This window comes from Pseudorca crassidens, chromosome 11 (genome assembly GCF_039906515.1).
Source record: "Pseudorca crassidens isolate mPseCra1 chromosome 11, mPseCra1.hap1, whole genome shotgun sequence".
Lineage (NCBI taxonomy): Eukaryota > Metazoa > Chordata > Mammalia > Artiodactyla > Delphinidae > Pseudorca > Pseudorca crassidens.
Genome location: NC_090306.1, coordinates 101864932 through 101881411, shown reverse-complemented (window position 1 = coordinate 101881411; position 16480 = coordinate 101864932). Strand labels below are relative to the sequence as shown.

The window sequence follows — 16480 nt, the reverse complement described above, 5'->3', positions numbered from 1 at the left end:
CCGCCGCGCGAAGGTTCCGCCCCAAAACCAACGGCTCCCTAGCCGCCGGCCCCGCCCTCCGCGGAGGCCCCGCCCCCATGTCCGGCGCAGGCGCGGTTGAGTGCGCGGAGGGCTCTCTCTGGGCCAAGCCTTCGTCCGCGCTCCGCCTGCAGCTGCTCACCGCGCGTTCTCAGCTTCCTCATCTGCAAAATGGGCGCGGGCGCACTTTGCAGGGATATAGAGACCATTAAGTGCAATCGGAGGCGCCTCTCTGCAGCCAGGCCCTGCATCACACTCATGCACAGCTGCTATTCTCCAACCCGAGTTGGGTCCAGACCCGGGCCAATGTCGGGTCTCCAAACACGCCCTGCTTGCCAAAGACCCTGCGGACCTAAAATCGCCAGTCCCCTCCCCCAGCCCCGCGTTCTTTTCTTTCAGAATTCTACCAGAAATTACGTATACTTGTTGTCTCTCCCCAGCTGCCCGGGAAAGCCGGGACTTTGTCCGCCGTGTCCATCCCTGGGTACCCAGAAGCTAAAAGGGGGCTGGGCACACGATCGGTGCCCAAATGTGAATGAGTGAGTGTCCACCCGTGCTCTTCCCTCATCAAGAAATACTCTCACCCGGAAGCTGAGAATGGGACCAGCTTGGGCTCGGATCCCGTGAGTCCCAGTGACCACACGCCCGTCCGTGTCCCAGGTTCCGCGTCTGTAAAACCTGTGACGCTAGTGCGCGCCTCCTGGGGTGGTTGAGAGAACCAAATGAGATCGCGCATAGATGGGCTCGGCACAGCGTTACGCAGCTGGTTTAGTGTCCCCTAGTGATCTTATTATTCTGGTGGCCCCCTCCTCCCATTGTCTGCCCCTGGAAGCCCTTCCCTTCCCTGAAGAAAACCTAACCGGATCAAAAGCCACTTCCTCTAGCCAGCCTTCCCGTCCTTCCTGAGTCCGCCCTCCCTGCCCTGCCTTGCCCAAGCAAGCCAGAGTTAATGGCTATTTCCTCTCTCCTCAGCACCCCCCATCCCCCCCACCCCCACCCCCCGCGGGTTTTAAAGTTGGCTAACAAACCCCACCCCACCCCCAGCCCACAGGGAGCCTCCCATTCGTGAGGGAAGTCGTGCTGGTAAGTTTCAAAAGCCTGTGAACTTTTGGGGCCCCAGAGCCCCGAACACCGTGGGGGCCAGTGAGTCAGGAGTGAAGGAGGAGCAGAGGTGGGCTTCCTATGTGGTACCAGGCACTTACCTGTGTTCCTTTAGTTCTTGGAACAAGGTGAGGAAGTCGCCATCGTTATTATTCCAGATGGGGAAGCTGAGGCACATTTAACCACCACTGCCTGCAGCTCCTAATGCCCTGTACACAGGGTCGGAACACAGTGCAATTCACTTCCTGAGCACCTGTGCTGGGTGCTGGGCACCTGTGTTACCCGAAAACCGGGTTCACCTCTTGGTGAACGTGGAGTCAAAAGACACAACTAGGGCTTCCCTGGTGGCGCAGTGGTTGAGAGTCCGCCTGCCGATGCAGGGGACACGGGTTCGTGCCCCGGTCCGGGAAGATCCCACATGCCACGGAGCGGCTGGGCCCATGAGCCGTGGCCGCTGAGCCTGCGCGTCCGGAGCCTGTGCTCCGCAACGGGAGAGGCCGCAACAGTGAGAGGCCCGCGTACCGCAAAAAAAAAAAAAAAAAAAAAAAAAAGCCATGCCTGGTTCTTTTTCTCTGGGGACCCCCTAACCTATCTGCTTACACCTGGATCTGTAGGAGACAGCCCCTGCCCTCAAGGCCCCCAGGCCCCAGCATGGACCTTGATAAATAGAACCCTATGGGCTCGGTGCTGTCAGAGGTCAGACCCAAGGCACAGCGGGGCCCCGGGCAGGGTGTGCCAGGACGTTGGAGCTAGAGTAATCATTTCAGCTCCAGGCGAGGTGCAGGCTGGAAGTCTCAGCCCCTCCACCCAAAAGCTCAGCCAGGCAGCCTTACAAGGACAAAGCCAGCAGAAGGGACACCTTGGAAACAATGCCTTCCCCTCCCCTCCCCCATATCCAAGAGAGACACAGCTTCTCTCAAGCTGTGGAAAATTACTGGGAGGCACTGCCACCTGGCCGCGTTGCACACTCTCAGAGCAGATAAGGCAGTGGCGGGGCAGGTAGACACAGAGCCGACATGGTGCTGGGGTGCGGATGTATGTCACATGGTGTGGGCACTGCAGGGTGTAGGAGTCCGCATCCCAGCCTCCACCCCATGGGTGTGAGCACGTCTCATTCAGCGGGTACTGAACCCAGGAGTGAATATGTGTATGCGTGAACCCACAAGGCTCGGTTCCCTGGACAGACCCCACTCACTTCTGTGCAGAAGTTGCTCTCGTGGACATGCTTTTGTGTGCGTGTTTACACTACTGTTTATTGAGCACCTACCACGTGCCACGTGCTAAGCTCTCCATATGCATCTTACCGCACCATCAGTCGTCCTACGCGGTAGGTATTATTATTCCCCTTTAACAGACTGAAAAACAGACACTGAAGACTTACAGTAACCAGGCCAAGCTGGAGGGTAGGCAACTGCTGGGAACCGCTGCAGGACATCCCTGGCTACAGAAAGGGCATGGTGTTGGCAGAATGGAGAAAAGGGACAGAGTCACAGGCGGGGCCCCGGAAGAGGGAAAAGACATCAGGGATGAGCCGACAATCCTTCCATCCTAGAAAGGAAGTTGTTGTTCCGTTGCCACAGAAAGACCCACATCATAACACAAAGATACCCTGCACGGGTGTAAAGGCCTGAGGTGTGCATACCTCTGGACCACACCCTACGTAGATAACACACACTACGCCCCGTATGGCTTGTGGGATTTTAGTTCCCGGCAGCAAAAGCACGGAGTTCTAACCACTGGATCGCCAGGGAATTCCCCTACCTTCCCCCACATCAATTTCCTGTAGAAACTCCTGGTGCTGCACCTATGTCTGGGCAGGCTGGCAGGTAGGACTGTGATGCCAGTGCTGGGCAGCCGGTGGGGCATGTGTAGCTAGCAGGACGGCTTTGCTGGCAGGAGAAGGGAGGAGGGAAGCTTGGAGAAGCCTCTCTGGCCCTCCTTCTCTGCTGTTCCGTCTGCCCCCACCCAGGCCCCAGGTCAGGCCTCCTCACCCCTGGCCTGGAAGTTTGCAACAAGCCACTCTGAGGTCTCGGCTCACCAATCCAGGCCCCTGCTCCCCAGCAGCCATGATAAGGCTGGGGGACCAGCATGAATACCTCCTAGGAGCTGAGGACACAGCAGGAAAATAGCCCCTGCCCTCATGGAGCTGACGGTGTGGAAGGGAAATGAGCAGTAAACACATGTCACATGCCTAGGCCCATGCTCTGCAGCAAGAGGAGCCACTGCAATGAGCAGCCCACGCACTGCAAGGAAAAGCAGCTCCCGCTCGCCACAACTAGAGAAAGCCCGCACACAGCAATGAAGAGCTAATGCAGCCAAAAATAAATTAATTAATTAATTTTAAAAAACATAACCATTATTAAAATTTATAAAAAAAAAAAACACGTATCAGGGCGTGGGGAGGCTATAAAGAAAAGGGAAGTTGGGTCAGGGACAGACACCACTATGAAAATAAAAGGGCAAAACACAGCCTGGGAGTAATTTGCAAAACACGTATCTGACTAAGGACCCAATCTAAAATATACTAAGAACGCATGACTCAATAATAAACGAACAACCCAGTTTTTAAAAACTGAGCAAAAGCTTTGAACACGTTTCATCAAGGAAAATATATGAATGGCAAATAAGGACCTGAAAAGGTGTTCAACATTATTATGGGGAAATGCAAATCAAAACCACTACACACCACCAGAATGGCCAGCATTTAAAAGCCTGACCATACCAAGTGTTGCAGAAGATGTGGAGGAACTGGAACTCTCACACTGTGTGTGGGACTGTGAAGGCATACAACTACTACACACCTATCAGAATGGCTAAAATAAAAAATAGTGCTGTACTTCCCTGGTGGCGCAGTGGTTAAGAATCTGCCTGCCAATGCAGGGCACACGGGTTCGAGCCCTGGTCCAGGAAGATCCCACGTGCGGAGGAGCAACTAAGCCCGTGCACCACAGCTACTGAGCCCGCACTCTAGAGCCCACAAGCCACCACTACTGAAGCCCGCGCACCTAGAGCCCATGCTCTGCAACAAGAGAAGCCACCACAATGAGAAGCCTGAGCACCGCAACGAAGAGTAGCCCCCGCTCACTGCAACTAGAGAAAGCCTGTGTGCAGCAACAAAGACCCAACACAGCCAAAAATAAATTAAAAAAAAAAAAGGAAACATGCACTTCCCATGCAACCCAGCAATAGCACTCAGGTATTCACCCCAGAAAAATTAAAATTATGCTCATGTAAAAACTTTACATAAATGTTCATAGCAGCTGTATTCATAACAGCTAAAAACTGAAAACAGCTCAAATGTCCTTCAGTGGGAGAACAGATACACAAACTGTGGTCCATTTACATCACGGGACACTTACTCAGCAATAAAAAGGAATGCACTGTTGATACCTGCAACAACTTGGATGGGCCCCAAGGGAATTACGCTGACAGAAAAAAAAAAAAATCTCAAAAGGTTATATGTTGAGAAAAGTTGAGAAAATCACCTTCTTCTCCAGGAAGCCCTCCTGGCTATGCCAGCCCTGGTTGGGTGGGGAGGGGAATCCTACCTCTGATTCTTACAGCATTTCTAGCATTTCTGGACTGACCTGTGTGTCAAAGGACAGACCATGCTCTGTCCAGGGCTCTGCTTTGACAATTCCTCTGTGCATTTCTACTCTGACCAGATGGGTGGCTCTGAGTTTTCCCAAGCCTGGAGCTCAGGGCTTGGTTGGATTTAACTGAATGACATCACCTCGTGATTGATTAGATCTCAGAAAAAATCACCTGTTTTGGAGCAACCTTCACAAACATTCTGACTCTCTTTGCACAGATGAGGTCAGAGGAGCCCAGAGAGGGTACTTCCTTGCCCCAAGTCACACAGCTGATCACTACAGTGATCAGCTCATTGATGAACCATGATTGAGATGGGAGGGAAGGTGAAGCAGCATCGGTGTGGAGGTGGAAAGCTCAGCTCTGAAGGCCCTGCCAGCTCAGTCATGGGAGGAGAGGATCCTTCAGAATCTGAGAAGTGAGCTAGAAAAATTGCTTCTGTGGGTATTTATAATTAGAAGTTTCTGGGAAGCTTGAGTCCAGCCCAGAATCCATGAGCCAAGCCCAGCCTCTCCCACCCACCCCCGCCCACCAGCTTGGGTTATTCTGCAGACTGGATAGAACTGGCTGGAGCTGGCCACAGCTTGGCTTCTGCCTTCGAATCCAAGCTCACCCCCCAACCCCATGCTGCCCAAAGATGAAGGTGTATCCTCCTCTCCCCTGTGCTGCACAGAAGGGGCCTGAATGCCATTCCAAAGGGGTCAAAGGCCTCCTGCCTTGTCAGCTATGGCCCCCTCTGGTGCATCTGGACATGTCTCAGCATCCGTGATCTGGTGCCCGGAGAGCACCCCATCAGCCTGCTGGGGCTCTTCACAGCTGTCAGGTAGCGTCCTTTCTTTAACCAACCCTGCTCTGACAAACCTCTTCTTTTTTTTTTGGTCACACCGCTTGGCATGTGGGATCTTAGTTCCCCAGCCAGGGATCAAACCTGCGCCCCCTGCACTGGACGCACGGAGTCTTAACCACCGGACCGCTGGGGAAGTACCCTGACAAACCTCTTCTTTCAGTGATGGGAAGTGGGACTGACTTGTTTTGCACATCCCAGAAAGGAAAGCAGTCTTGCTACCTGGCTCAGAAGACAGAATTGAGTTATCTGAGCGGAGACTCACAGATCCAGGACTGGGAGAGCCCGTCTGTCCCCCAGGAGGACTTGGTGCCCCTCCCCTGTGTCCTGCAGCCTCTTTTGCCTGCCTGTGGTGGGGTCCTCAGAGAAAGCTATGAAGGGACCCAGAAGTGCATGGCCCTGAAATTAACTGTTTACATCAGCCCATTTTACAGATGAGGAAACTGAGCCCCAAAGAGAAAGAGCTGAATACAGGGTTGATGGGGGGGACAGGACGAGCTGCCAGCAGAGCCGTACCCTGGGCCCAGATCAGCTTCTGGTACCTCACAGCCAGCAAACCCCAAAACGGCATCTAATAATCCCTAAAGCTCACGCGAAGCCCTCAGGGGAGGTGCTGATTTCCCATCTTCCGGAGGAGCCTGAGACTCAGACAACCCTGGTGCCCTAACAGCCCTGATTTCCTTACCCTCTCCACCTTCGCTTTGACTGAAAATTAGCCCCCTGCCCCCACCCTCCAGAGAAACAATGCAAACCCTCAAAATGACGACTCATTCATTCATTTAGCATCTCACTCATTCATTCTGTGAGTCTTTATTGAACTCAAAATCTTGGGAAGATTTTATTAACTGCTTTCCTGCAGTTGGACCAACAGGCCCTGTGTTCGCCTTGGTTGGGGTCAGGGTGTGAACATGGCCCCCTGCAGACCCCTGAGCAAGCCCCTTGGGGAGACTGTGGCCGCCCAGAAGCGGCATCCGGGCTCAGTCCTGGAGCTTGCTGGCATACACCTCGGCCCTGTCCAGGGGTGGCCCCCGGTTCACAGACGTGTACGAGGGCTCCGAGGTCCCCAGGGACTTGGGGACGGCCTCCTGCGTGATCTGGGAGTCGTGGGCTGTTTCCCTGTCAGCACTGCCCGTGAACCTGACGGAGGAGATGAACAGTGCCAGGGTTAGGGGCGCAGAGCAAACCCCAACCCCTCAGCTGGTCAGGGACCTTTCTACTTAGACATTGCTTTCACAGAGGTCACCTTAGGCCTTCATTCAATAGACCAATCTTTCCAGAGCACTTACTGTGTGCCAGGCCCTGGGATAAGAAAAGTATCACTCTTTTGGAATTGTGTGAACAATTTACAGGTCTTACCGTGAGCTGGACAAATGTCCCCAAAGAGCTAAGATTGTATGGGGAGACAGACCACAGCACACAATGACCAGACAGAGTGGACGAGTCCACTGGAGGGCTTCCTGGAGGAGGGGGCAGTTAATCTGGCCTTAAAGGAGGAGAGTGGAGGCACAGAAAGGTATTCCAGGCATTTGATAGGAAGGGCTAGGGAGTGTCTGGGGAAAGAGTGGGAAGTTGTGTGCAGCTGGAGCTGGGGTGGGGATGGTAGGAGGGACGAATGGAAGAGGCAGGCTAAAGTCAGATAACAGGACCTTGGTGCTGCCCAAAGGGAGGGAAGGACATCACCACATCCCGACTGCTCCCAGGTCTGGCCAGACAGATCAGTCTCTTGGTGGCTAACCTCATCTATTATCTGTGTTTTTAACTTAAATGTCAGAGGGCAATCTGATTTCTAAGTTCACTGCCCGCTCCCTACTCCATCCTTCACCCACCCCACGTCTTTTCCTGCCTGACTAATCTCTACCTTTCCACGTAATTTCACCTACTCCAAGGAGTGGATGGACCACTTCCATCCACTCTCTCCACCCGCGCTGGGACAGGCAACCCCCCCTCTCGCCCCCCATCTTTAAAGCCGCCTGGGTCTCCTGCCTCTCTTGCTGAGATGCACACTGCCTGTGAGTTTTCAATTCATCCCAGTCCTGATAAAAATTTGTGCCTGCTGTTCCTTCCTCCAGGAAGTCCACCCTGATGCTCCAGGTAGGATCTGCCCTGCCCTCTTCTGGATTCTCATGGCACCTGCACCTGCGGCTGCCTTGATTCACCCCCTGCTCCATCCTCCCAGGAGTAGTGGATTCCTGTCTTCCCACCAGGCAGCCCCATTAGCTGCTCCAGACACCCCATGGGACACCTCCAGTCCTGATCTAAATAGATGCACATCAAAGTTGGTAGTGGCGTCAGGAGACTCAGGAGCTCTGGTCCAGCTCTGTTTTACCTGGTGGTGTGACCCTGGGCCACCCTTCCCCCCTCAGGCCTCAGTTTCCCCATCTGTACTGCAAGTGAGTGAATTATAATGACAACAGAAGCTAATACCCATTTAGTACCTGGGTACTGCCCTGAGGACTCTATAGGGAATATTTTACTTAACCCTCGAAACTCCATGGGGCAGATAATATTGATTAGAATCTCCATTTTCCAGAAGAGGAAACTAAGGCGTAGAAGGATAAGATACTTGCCCAAGACGCACAGCTGTGTCAGAGCTAGGATCTGCCCACGAAGCCCCGGTGCTCAGCAACCCCCTACCCAGCTGAAGACTTGACCTTGGACACCTCAGGACCCTGCTCCCCTCTCACTAGACCCCACCCCACCCAGGGTGGAAGGCAGCTCTCTTGCTCCCGGGCTCTCCCCACCTTAGAAGACCCTCCTGGTGGAGTGTGTCCCCAAGCCCTGTCCGCGCCTCCCCCCAGCTGGCGGGTACTCACACGAGGCTGAGGACAATGGCACCAGCAAAGCCAATAAGCAAGAAGAAGGGCAGGGAGCCCAGGATGGACGCGATGACAATCATGCCCCCGCTCCGCCGGCCCGGCCACGTGTCGATCGCCGAGTACGGAGCGACTGTGGGATGCAGGCTGCTTACTCTCCAGACGCTGCACCCCCCAGCCTCCTCCCAGGGACGCACAGGGGACCCCTGCCCTGGAAGCCTAAAATCTCAGGGATGAAGCGAGGACCCAGGTCAGTGCCTCTCCCTGGGTTTCAGGTGAAATTATCTGACTTGCTACCACATCCCACTCCCCAACTTTCTCTTGCGTGTCTGCTCTCACCCTCTTTCTTTTTTTTTTTTGCGGTACACGGGCCTCTCACTGTTGTGGCCTCTCCCGTTGCGGAGCACAGGCTCCGGACGCGCAGGCTCAGCGGCCGTGGCTCACGGGCCCAGCCGCTCCGCGGCATGTGGGATCTTCCCGGACCGGGGCACGAACCCGTGCCCCCTGCACCGGCAGGCGGACTCTCAACCACTGCGCCACCAGGAAAGCCCTCTCACCCTCTTTTAACTGTCTTTTTGCATAATTTTAAATTATGAACTGACTCAAGTCTTCCGAGACGGATGGGATACAGATTATAAACAAAATAAAGGCGGAGCAAAGGTCCCCAGGCTAACGGAGTCAGGGAACTGTGCCCTCCCTCTGCTCTGGCCAGTGTCACCCTTTTGGAACTAAGTGGACAAACCATTTATAGGTCCCACTGTGAGCTGTGGCCACTTTTCATCCACTGTCTCCTGTAAATCCCGTGAGACCCCCGTTCTGCAGATTGCTTCCTGCAGCTCAGGGAGATTGAGTTCCTGTTCAAGGGCACTCAGACTCCAGCCTCAAGCCTGTAGGTCTGTCTGCCTGCCCCAAGAGAGCTGGGCCTGGCGTTTTTATCTGGATTACCCGAAGGAACCCTGCTGGAGAAGCAGAGCAAGGATTCTTCTTCCCACTTTTCAGATGGGAAAACTGAGGTCCCACCCAGCAGTGAGGCTCAGATGCTGGGCTTGAACTTGGGACTCTCGGTCCTAGGGCAGTGCTGTTTCAGTGGGACCACAAGGCATGGGCATGCCATTGGAGGGGTGAGCAGAGGGTAGGAAGGAGCCCCCAGCCACATGCATGCCTGCCCAGCTCCACCATCACTAGCCACGTGACCTCAGGCAACCTCACAGAGCCCTAACTGGCCCATAAGATGACCATGGGTGGCAGGGGAATTGTTTTTTTTGGCTGTGCCCTGCAGCTTGTGGGATCTTAGCCCCCCGACCAGGGACCGAACCCAGGACAGCTGAAGTGAACGTGCAGAGTCTGGACTGCCAGGGAATTCCCAGAGAGTTCTAAAGGTAGGGTCACAGGTCGTCAAAATTACCGTAGGAAATCTCTTCTGCCGCCCCTAAGGTTCAGCAGACATGATTAGGTGTGTATAAACCTGGGATCTGTGTTGAGAACTCAGATGGAGGCTTGAGGGGGACAGGGCAGGACCACTGGCAGATGCCTGGGCCTGCAAGGCCCCCCATTTCAGAAAAACCATAGGAGAATGGCACTCCTGCTGCCTCCAGGGCTCATGCCCCTGTGGCTAAGATTCCTCTGGAACCGCCTCACAGAATAATGATGCTGTCCTCGTGAGGGCTCAACAAGGGGCTCGTTAGGGTCTAAATGCAGGATAAACGCTGAGCCCTTTGGAGGCAAATGCACCATCCGGGCTGGAAATGCCGGCTGACTCTGTCTTCAGTTACACCCATCCAGCCGGCCAGCCCAAACACCTGCAAATCCTCCACCTTCCTCTGTCATGACACCTGGTCCTCGAGGGAGGGAGGGAGGATGCAGTCTTGGGTTAAACTATTTTAAGATGCATTTTCCTCATAACCCAATAACCTGCCTCTATCTGGGGAGACTTTTCCAAGTGACAGCATGAGTGTGCTTCCCTGGGTTCCCTTGAGGACCACTCCCAGCTCACTTCCACCACTTACGTCGGTTGGTGCGGATGGGGTCCGACCACAGGGTCTGGTCCTGTACCAAGCCTGTGGACATATTGACCAGGACATACTTGAATCTGGAAGGAAATGGAGCAGGGATGACTTCTCTCCATCCTGAGAGCCTCAGCCACAGGGAGGGGGAGGGACCGGGGCAGAGCTGGGACTCGTAGGAGATGGAGATCTAGGTGGCCCCAGTGAGGCGGTGGGGGGCTCTGGCAACAGGATGCTGCTGGACTTTGCATTGGCAGCACCTTTGCCCACGTGTTTCCACAGCTAAGATGCCACCTCATCCAGGAAGCCGTCGGAGCCTAGGCTCTCTCTCCGGGAGCCCCTCTGTTTCTCTGCCGTATATATTGTGCACATAGCAGATTTGCTGAGTATTGACCCATCTGTCCTTCTTGCATTTTTGCCTTCCTCTATTCCCAGCCTGGTCCTTGGTCTCACAAAAGCGACTTAAAAAAAAAAAAGGAATACTATCCACGTGCAACCCCGATGCCCTGTGATAAAGGCTAACTTTATATGCAGAAAATCCCAACCAAGTGTTACAGAACATAAAGGAAGATCAGGTGACACAGTACAGAATACCCATGGCCTACTTTAGGTCTTCACCCTCATATAAAAATGATGGATGTTCTGAGATCAAAGAAATCAACAGCCTCTAGTCTGACACTTAAAAAAAAATGAAGACCCTTAAAATCTTTGTAGCATCCAGTGTTTTGCTTAATCCCTGCTTCTCTAGGTTTGAAGACGAGAATTCCAGAGGCTGGGATGTGTGCCCTGTGTCTCCTAGGTAGGGTGGGCTCAAGTAGGAGGGAGAGGTTTTCCCACGTTAAGACCAAGGTCAGAGGTAAGGGTTGAGGGTGGGGGAGAGGACAGCCAGGACTCAGGTCCTGCCCAGTGGCTGAGGCCAGAGGATGGCTGAGCCCCGTGAGAGGATGGAGGTAAGGGATGGCCTGGGCCCCAGATGTGGCCTAGAGGGTACAGAGACCCCAACCTAGGCGTCTCCATGGTAACAGGGGTGAGTGTAATCAAGGCTTGACACTGGGTAAGACACATGGCCCTGGGTCAGGGCTGAGCCCCCAGCTCGGCACAGAGAAGATGCTCAGGAAATACGCGTGAAAGTGAGCCGCTGTGCGCTCCCTGCAAGCGCACCCTTTCATGGGTGGGCCACGAAAGGGCGCGCTGCAGGGAGGTGGGAGAAGTCTTTGCGCTGAGCCCCAGCCTTTCTCGAGGTGACCCCCTTCCCTCTCTGGACCACAGCTCCTTCCCTGTCAAACGAACTGCCACATGGGTGATGCGCCAGGACCAGGCGCATAACTTGTAGGGCCCAGTGTAAAAAGGAAAATGCGGCCCCTGGTTTAAAAGTGAAGAATTTCAAGATGGCAGTGGCAGAGCATTACGCCAAGAGGGGTCCTTCTGAGCGCAGGACCCTGTGCACGGTCATGAGCCCAGGAAGCCAGGAATCCTTTATGGCACCCGGGACGGTCCTGGCATGTGGTAGGCTCCGGAGAAATGTGGCTTCTCACACTTCACCGGTTCTAGGTCGCCTCATGTCGGGGCTGGGGCATACCTGCCCCTCTCCCGCAGCCATTCACACCCACCTGTATTCCGTGGCTGCTGACAGGGGTGGGTTGCAGAGGCCCCAGAAGTTGGGGTCAGACAGGCAGGTCCCATTGGTTCCCACCCTGACCAGGTATGCGTTCAGGATCTCCGAGGCCCGGGACACATCCCTGACAGCATCCAAGCTGGGCAGGTCGCTGCAGGGGGTCAGGTCAAAGGCCGCCGCTTTGTAGGGGCCTGTCCTACCTCCCTCTGTTTGCTGGAACGTCGAGCTGAGTGGGGCCTTGGTGCTGTCCTGCACAGAGGCGTTCCTGAAGCTGGCTGTAGAGGCAGTGCCGGGAGTGAGGTTCCTGGCCACCCCAGCTTAGTCACTCACTCAGTCATTCAACAAACGTCCCTAAGCATCCTCTCTGCGCCAGTGCTGTACTGGGCCCTGGGGTCTCTTCCTTACTTGCTGGGTGATCTTGGACCACTCACTTTACCTCTCTGGACCCTCTGTGAAATGGGAGGAAAATACCTCGCAGTGCCTGCACATTGGGATTGGGCGCAGGTAGGCAGTCTTTTGCTGAAAGAATAAAATGATGACCCCACAGGAGCTGCTGTAAATGGCTGCTGGCTAGAAACGTAAGAGGTTGTCATCGGGTCCCCACTCTCAGATCCCAGGGTTGCTGCCAGTGAGCAGGTCGGGGCTGGCGCAGAGCCAGCAAGCCCGACTGCGTGGCTTCCGTCCCAAACACCGACCTTGAACTACCGCGGGAAGCCTTGGGCAGGACTTGAGCTTGAGGACCAGAGAATCTGATTTGCTCTCCAGCTCTGGGAGCTCCCATGAGATGCTCAGCCTCTCTGAGCTCCGATTATTTGCCCCTGTTATGAGCATCCTAACAGTTAACCTTGCAGGCAGGTTGTAACTATCAGCTCTAAGGTGTGCGAAGCAGGAAGCACAATGTAAGTACTCAGTGCTGGATGCTGTCATCATTCCCCCCACTAGACTGGATGTCCCTCCAGGGCAGATGCACGTCTGGGACCGCAATCACCCAGCCCAGGGCTGGCACACGGCGGGTACCAGTGCACATCAGTGAGGTGAATGGGTGGTTTAACTGCAGGGATGGAGCACCCTGCTACCTGTCTCCTTCCCTCCTGCCTGCAGACAGCTCAAAGCCCCTTTCAGAGCAGCCCAGAGGAAGCAGGACCCTTACCCGAGTCGACCAGGACATAGAGGTACACCTCGTAGGTGCCATGGAGGGCCACCGGGCTGTCAAACATGCAGAGAGGCTTTTCCAAGGCCACGGTGGTGAGTGTGGGGTTGCTGGTGGCGAAGGTCACACTAGCCAGCTGGGGCTGGAGGTTCACACCTGGAGGAGCAATGAGGCGAGAAGGTGACCCCCAGCAGAACTGTCCACACCCATGGGCATGCTCTGCGCGCGTGCGCGCACACACACACACACACACACACACACACACACACACACCTCTGCAGACACGGGCAGCATCCCCGTCCCCACCCAGCCATCCTGACTAGAACCAGGAAATCCAGCTGAACTACTTCTCTCTCGCTCCCCCCAACAGACATTCAGTCACCAAGAACCCCATTGCTCCTCCTATGCATCTCTCCACCCCGTCATCCCGGTCTGAGTCCACCCTCTTCACCTGGACCCTAGGAAACAGCCCTACCCGATCCTCTGCGCTCTATCGTGCAAATCTGACTGCGTCCCTCTCCTGCTGGGCCCCTTCCTGGCTCCCCACTGCCCTCCAACACGGTCCAGCCTCTCTGGAGGGGCAGTGAGGTCCTGAAGCTCTGGGCCTTGCCTCGTAGGTCTCCAGCCTCCCCTCCATGCACACCCCCTGACCTCATGCTCCGGTCACACCGATGGACAATGGGTGGGAGGTTCCCAGGATAGACAATGCCACCCCTCTCCTCCCTGAACTTGCCCATGCTGCCCCTTCACATGAAATATCCCTCCGTGTCCCGAGTCCAAGCATCACCATGAGTCTAGTCCAGTCCCTTCTCTGCTCTCCCACAGTCCCCTGTGTTTCTCTTGCAGCACCCAACACAGAGCCCTCGAATCCCCATCAGAAGAAGCTTATTAATCAACATTGGCTATTATTATTAATATCTGGGTCCCCAGAGCCTTCACAGGGCCTGGCACAGAGCAGGCATCTGTGCCCATTCCTGGAGGGAATAAGTTCCTATTCCTGGTGCCACTTTCCATCCAGGCTCCTCTGGGGACCCTTCAGGAGGATCAGGGTGCAGGACACGCGCCGGGACACAGCTGCCCGCCCTCCCCGGGCACAGCCCCCTCCTCTCATCCGCTGTTTACCTGCGCCAAGTCGTAGGCAGCCGAGGGCCAGCAGGACCCAGAGCGGAGGCATAGCCTGAGAGAAGCTGAGACAGGGCGGGCGGTCCAGGGGGCGAGCGTGCACCGCGCCTCTCCCGCCGCTCACCTGTCCGCCCTGGGCCCCCGGCGCGCCCCGCCCCCGCCGCAGCCAGCCAATCTTCCGCCTCCTCGCGGGATATTTGCATAAACCCCGCCCCGGGCTCCCCCGGACCGCGAGGTGCTCAGGGCACAAATCCATCCCCGCCGGACCTTCCCCGTCCCCTGACCGAAGCTCCTACTGTGTGCCGAGGCTGGAGCGGCGCTTTCAGGATGTCTCTCGCCTAATGAGACCTTGGGGGCAAACCACGCCCTCTTTGAGCCTTAGTTTCCACACTGTAAAGTGAGGACGCTGATTCCTTTATGGAATTCTATTTATGGAAACCCTACTACGTGCCACTCACTGGGCTCTTGTGAAGGTGAAACGGGTTAACGGGTGAAAGTGGTGTCATGGAAAACCTGGAAGTCCTGGGTCTGTGAGCTGTCTGAAGACCTCTGGTGTGGCCCTTCAGTTCACAGGCGCAAGGCCAAGGCCCCGGGAGGCCAGGGACTCGCCAAGGCTGCAGGTGGGCTCCGGGGCTGGTGGAGCGCAGGAGTGCTGCCCTCAGCCCAAGGCTGTTTCAAAAGGGGTGGATCAGCTTTTCAAGGCGTGCTTCCTGGGGGAGCTTTTGAGAATAGTGTTGGGGTCTTCACCTGGACCAGGTGGTTCCCTCCAGCATCAGGAAGCGTGCACATCTCCCAGTACACCTTAGATTTTACATTTTAAAAATAAAAGTAAAAGGATGGGAGGGGCTTCCCTGGTGGCGCAGTGGTTGAGAGTCCGCCTGCCGATGTAGGGGACGCGGGTTCGTGCCCCGGTCCGGGAGGATCCCGCATGCCGCAGAGCGGCTGGGCCCGTGGGCCATGCCCGCTGAGCCTGCGCGTCTGGAGCCTGTGCTCCGCAGTGGGAGGGGCCACAACGGTGAGAGGCCCGCGTACCACAAACAAAACAAAACAAAACAAAACAAAACAAAAAGTAAAAGCATGGGAAAATTTTAATCTGGAGCCCAACAGTAACTAGTGAATCTGTGTATGACATTGCTGGTATAATCACTTGAAGAAAAGGACTGTACCTGAGGGACTCTGGAACAGGCTTGCCTGCCTGTGCTCCCTTGGTGGAGAATCTTCTAAGGACAAAGAGATCCTTGTCCTCACTGGTGAGGCAGTGGTGATGGTGGGAGACAGAGCAGCTGGGAAGCAACTTTGGGGCACCCTAGGACTGGTGCTGTCAGGACCCAGCTTCCCGCCATAGGATGAAGGGGATTTGGAGTGGGGGAAGGGGGAGTATTTTCAATTAGCAATATTATTATGAAAAAGTAACAAAACGACTCCCAAGCTCTGTCTATTGAGAGGATATAGAGGGGATGACAGCCTATTGCAAGGAGCTCACTTAGCACTCTTGGACCCGAAACCTCATCCGCCAGCAAACCACACCAGGGCCCCTGGAGAGATGGCGACTCCAGGGCTGGGGCACGGAAAGTCCAGAGGAGCTTAGAAAGTAAAGAAGCTCTCGAAGAACGATGGCACAGAAGGGACTTGAAAGGGCTCCCAATGGTCAGATTGGGGAAAATTTGAGCACAAAATAAATAACCAAAGTAACATATTTAGCCCATTGGATAAAATTCAAATCCATGAGTCAATACTGACACTTTTAAAAAATATTTATTTATTTATTTATTTATTTGGCTGAGCCAGGTCTTAGTTGCAACACGTGGGGTCTTCGATCTTCGTTGTGCCATGTGGGCTCTTAGTTGCGGCATGCATGTGGGATCTAGTTCCCTGACCAGGGATCGAACCCAGACCGCCAGCGTGGGAAGCACAGAATCTTAGCCACTGGACCACCAGGGAAATCCCAATACTGATACTTTAAAAAACGTTTCATGAGAGAAGGGAAAATTCTTCTTTAAAGAAGAACACCAACGAATAAATGTAGAGAGAATGACAAAACCAAAAATCACTATTTTACAACCAGCCTGGTAATAACTGATTCAAGAAGGAATCATCTCAGAAAACATTAAAATCATAGGGTCAAATTTTTTAGGGAAAAAGATACACAGAAATCTATAGACACCAACTTACTGAAACAGTCAAATCTGATGTCACCAATAATGGGACGGACAGACCTCACGT

The 16480-nt window shown here is 54.6% G+C and overlaps 1 protein-coding gene across 2 annotated transcripts; it reads right to left on the bottom strand.

Moving 5' to 3' along the window:
• Positions 1-6531: 6531 nt before the first annotated feature.
• Positions 6532-14309, bottom strand: UPK3A (uroplakin 3A). 2 transcript variants are annotated; one of them, XM_067698754.1, is made up of 6 exons: positions 14258-14309; positions 13136-13291; positions 11981-12260; positions 10374-10456; positions 8368-8500; positions 6532-6691 (listed from the first exon to the last, which is right to left on the bottom strand). In XM_067698754.1, exons 1-6 carry the CDS (start codon positions 14307-14309, stop codon positions 6532-6534), a joined length of 864 nt encoding a protein of 287 aa, XP_067554855.1. The 2 variants fall into 2 exon arrangements, with proteins under 2 accessions (XP_067554855.1, XP_067554856.1); XM_067698755.1 differs by lacking the exons at positions 10374-10456; positions 11981-12260.
• Positions 14310-16480: the final 2171 nt, after the last annotated feature.

Bases quoted from the DNA above. Each gene is read 5' to 3' on its own strand.
- UPK3A (XM_067698754.1), bottom strand. From the start codon at position 14,309: ATGCCTCCGCTCTGGGTCCTGCTGGCCCTCGGCTGCCTACGACTTGGC. The intron at 13,292-14,257 runs GTAAACAGCGGA...TTGCTCCTCCAG, and splicing joins CTGCCTACGACTTGGCGCAG to GTGTGAACCTCCAGCCCCAG. The intron at 12,261-13,135 runs GTAAGGGTCCTG...CTGCCTCTACAG, and splicing joins CTATGTCCTGGTCGACTCGG to CCAGCTTCAGGAACGCCTCT.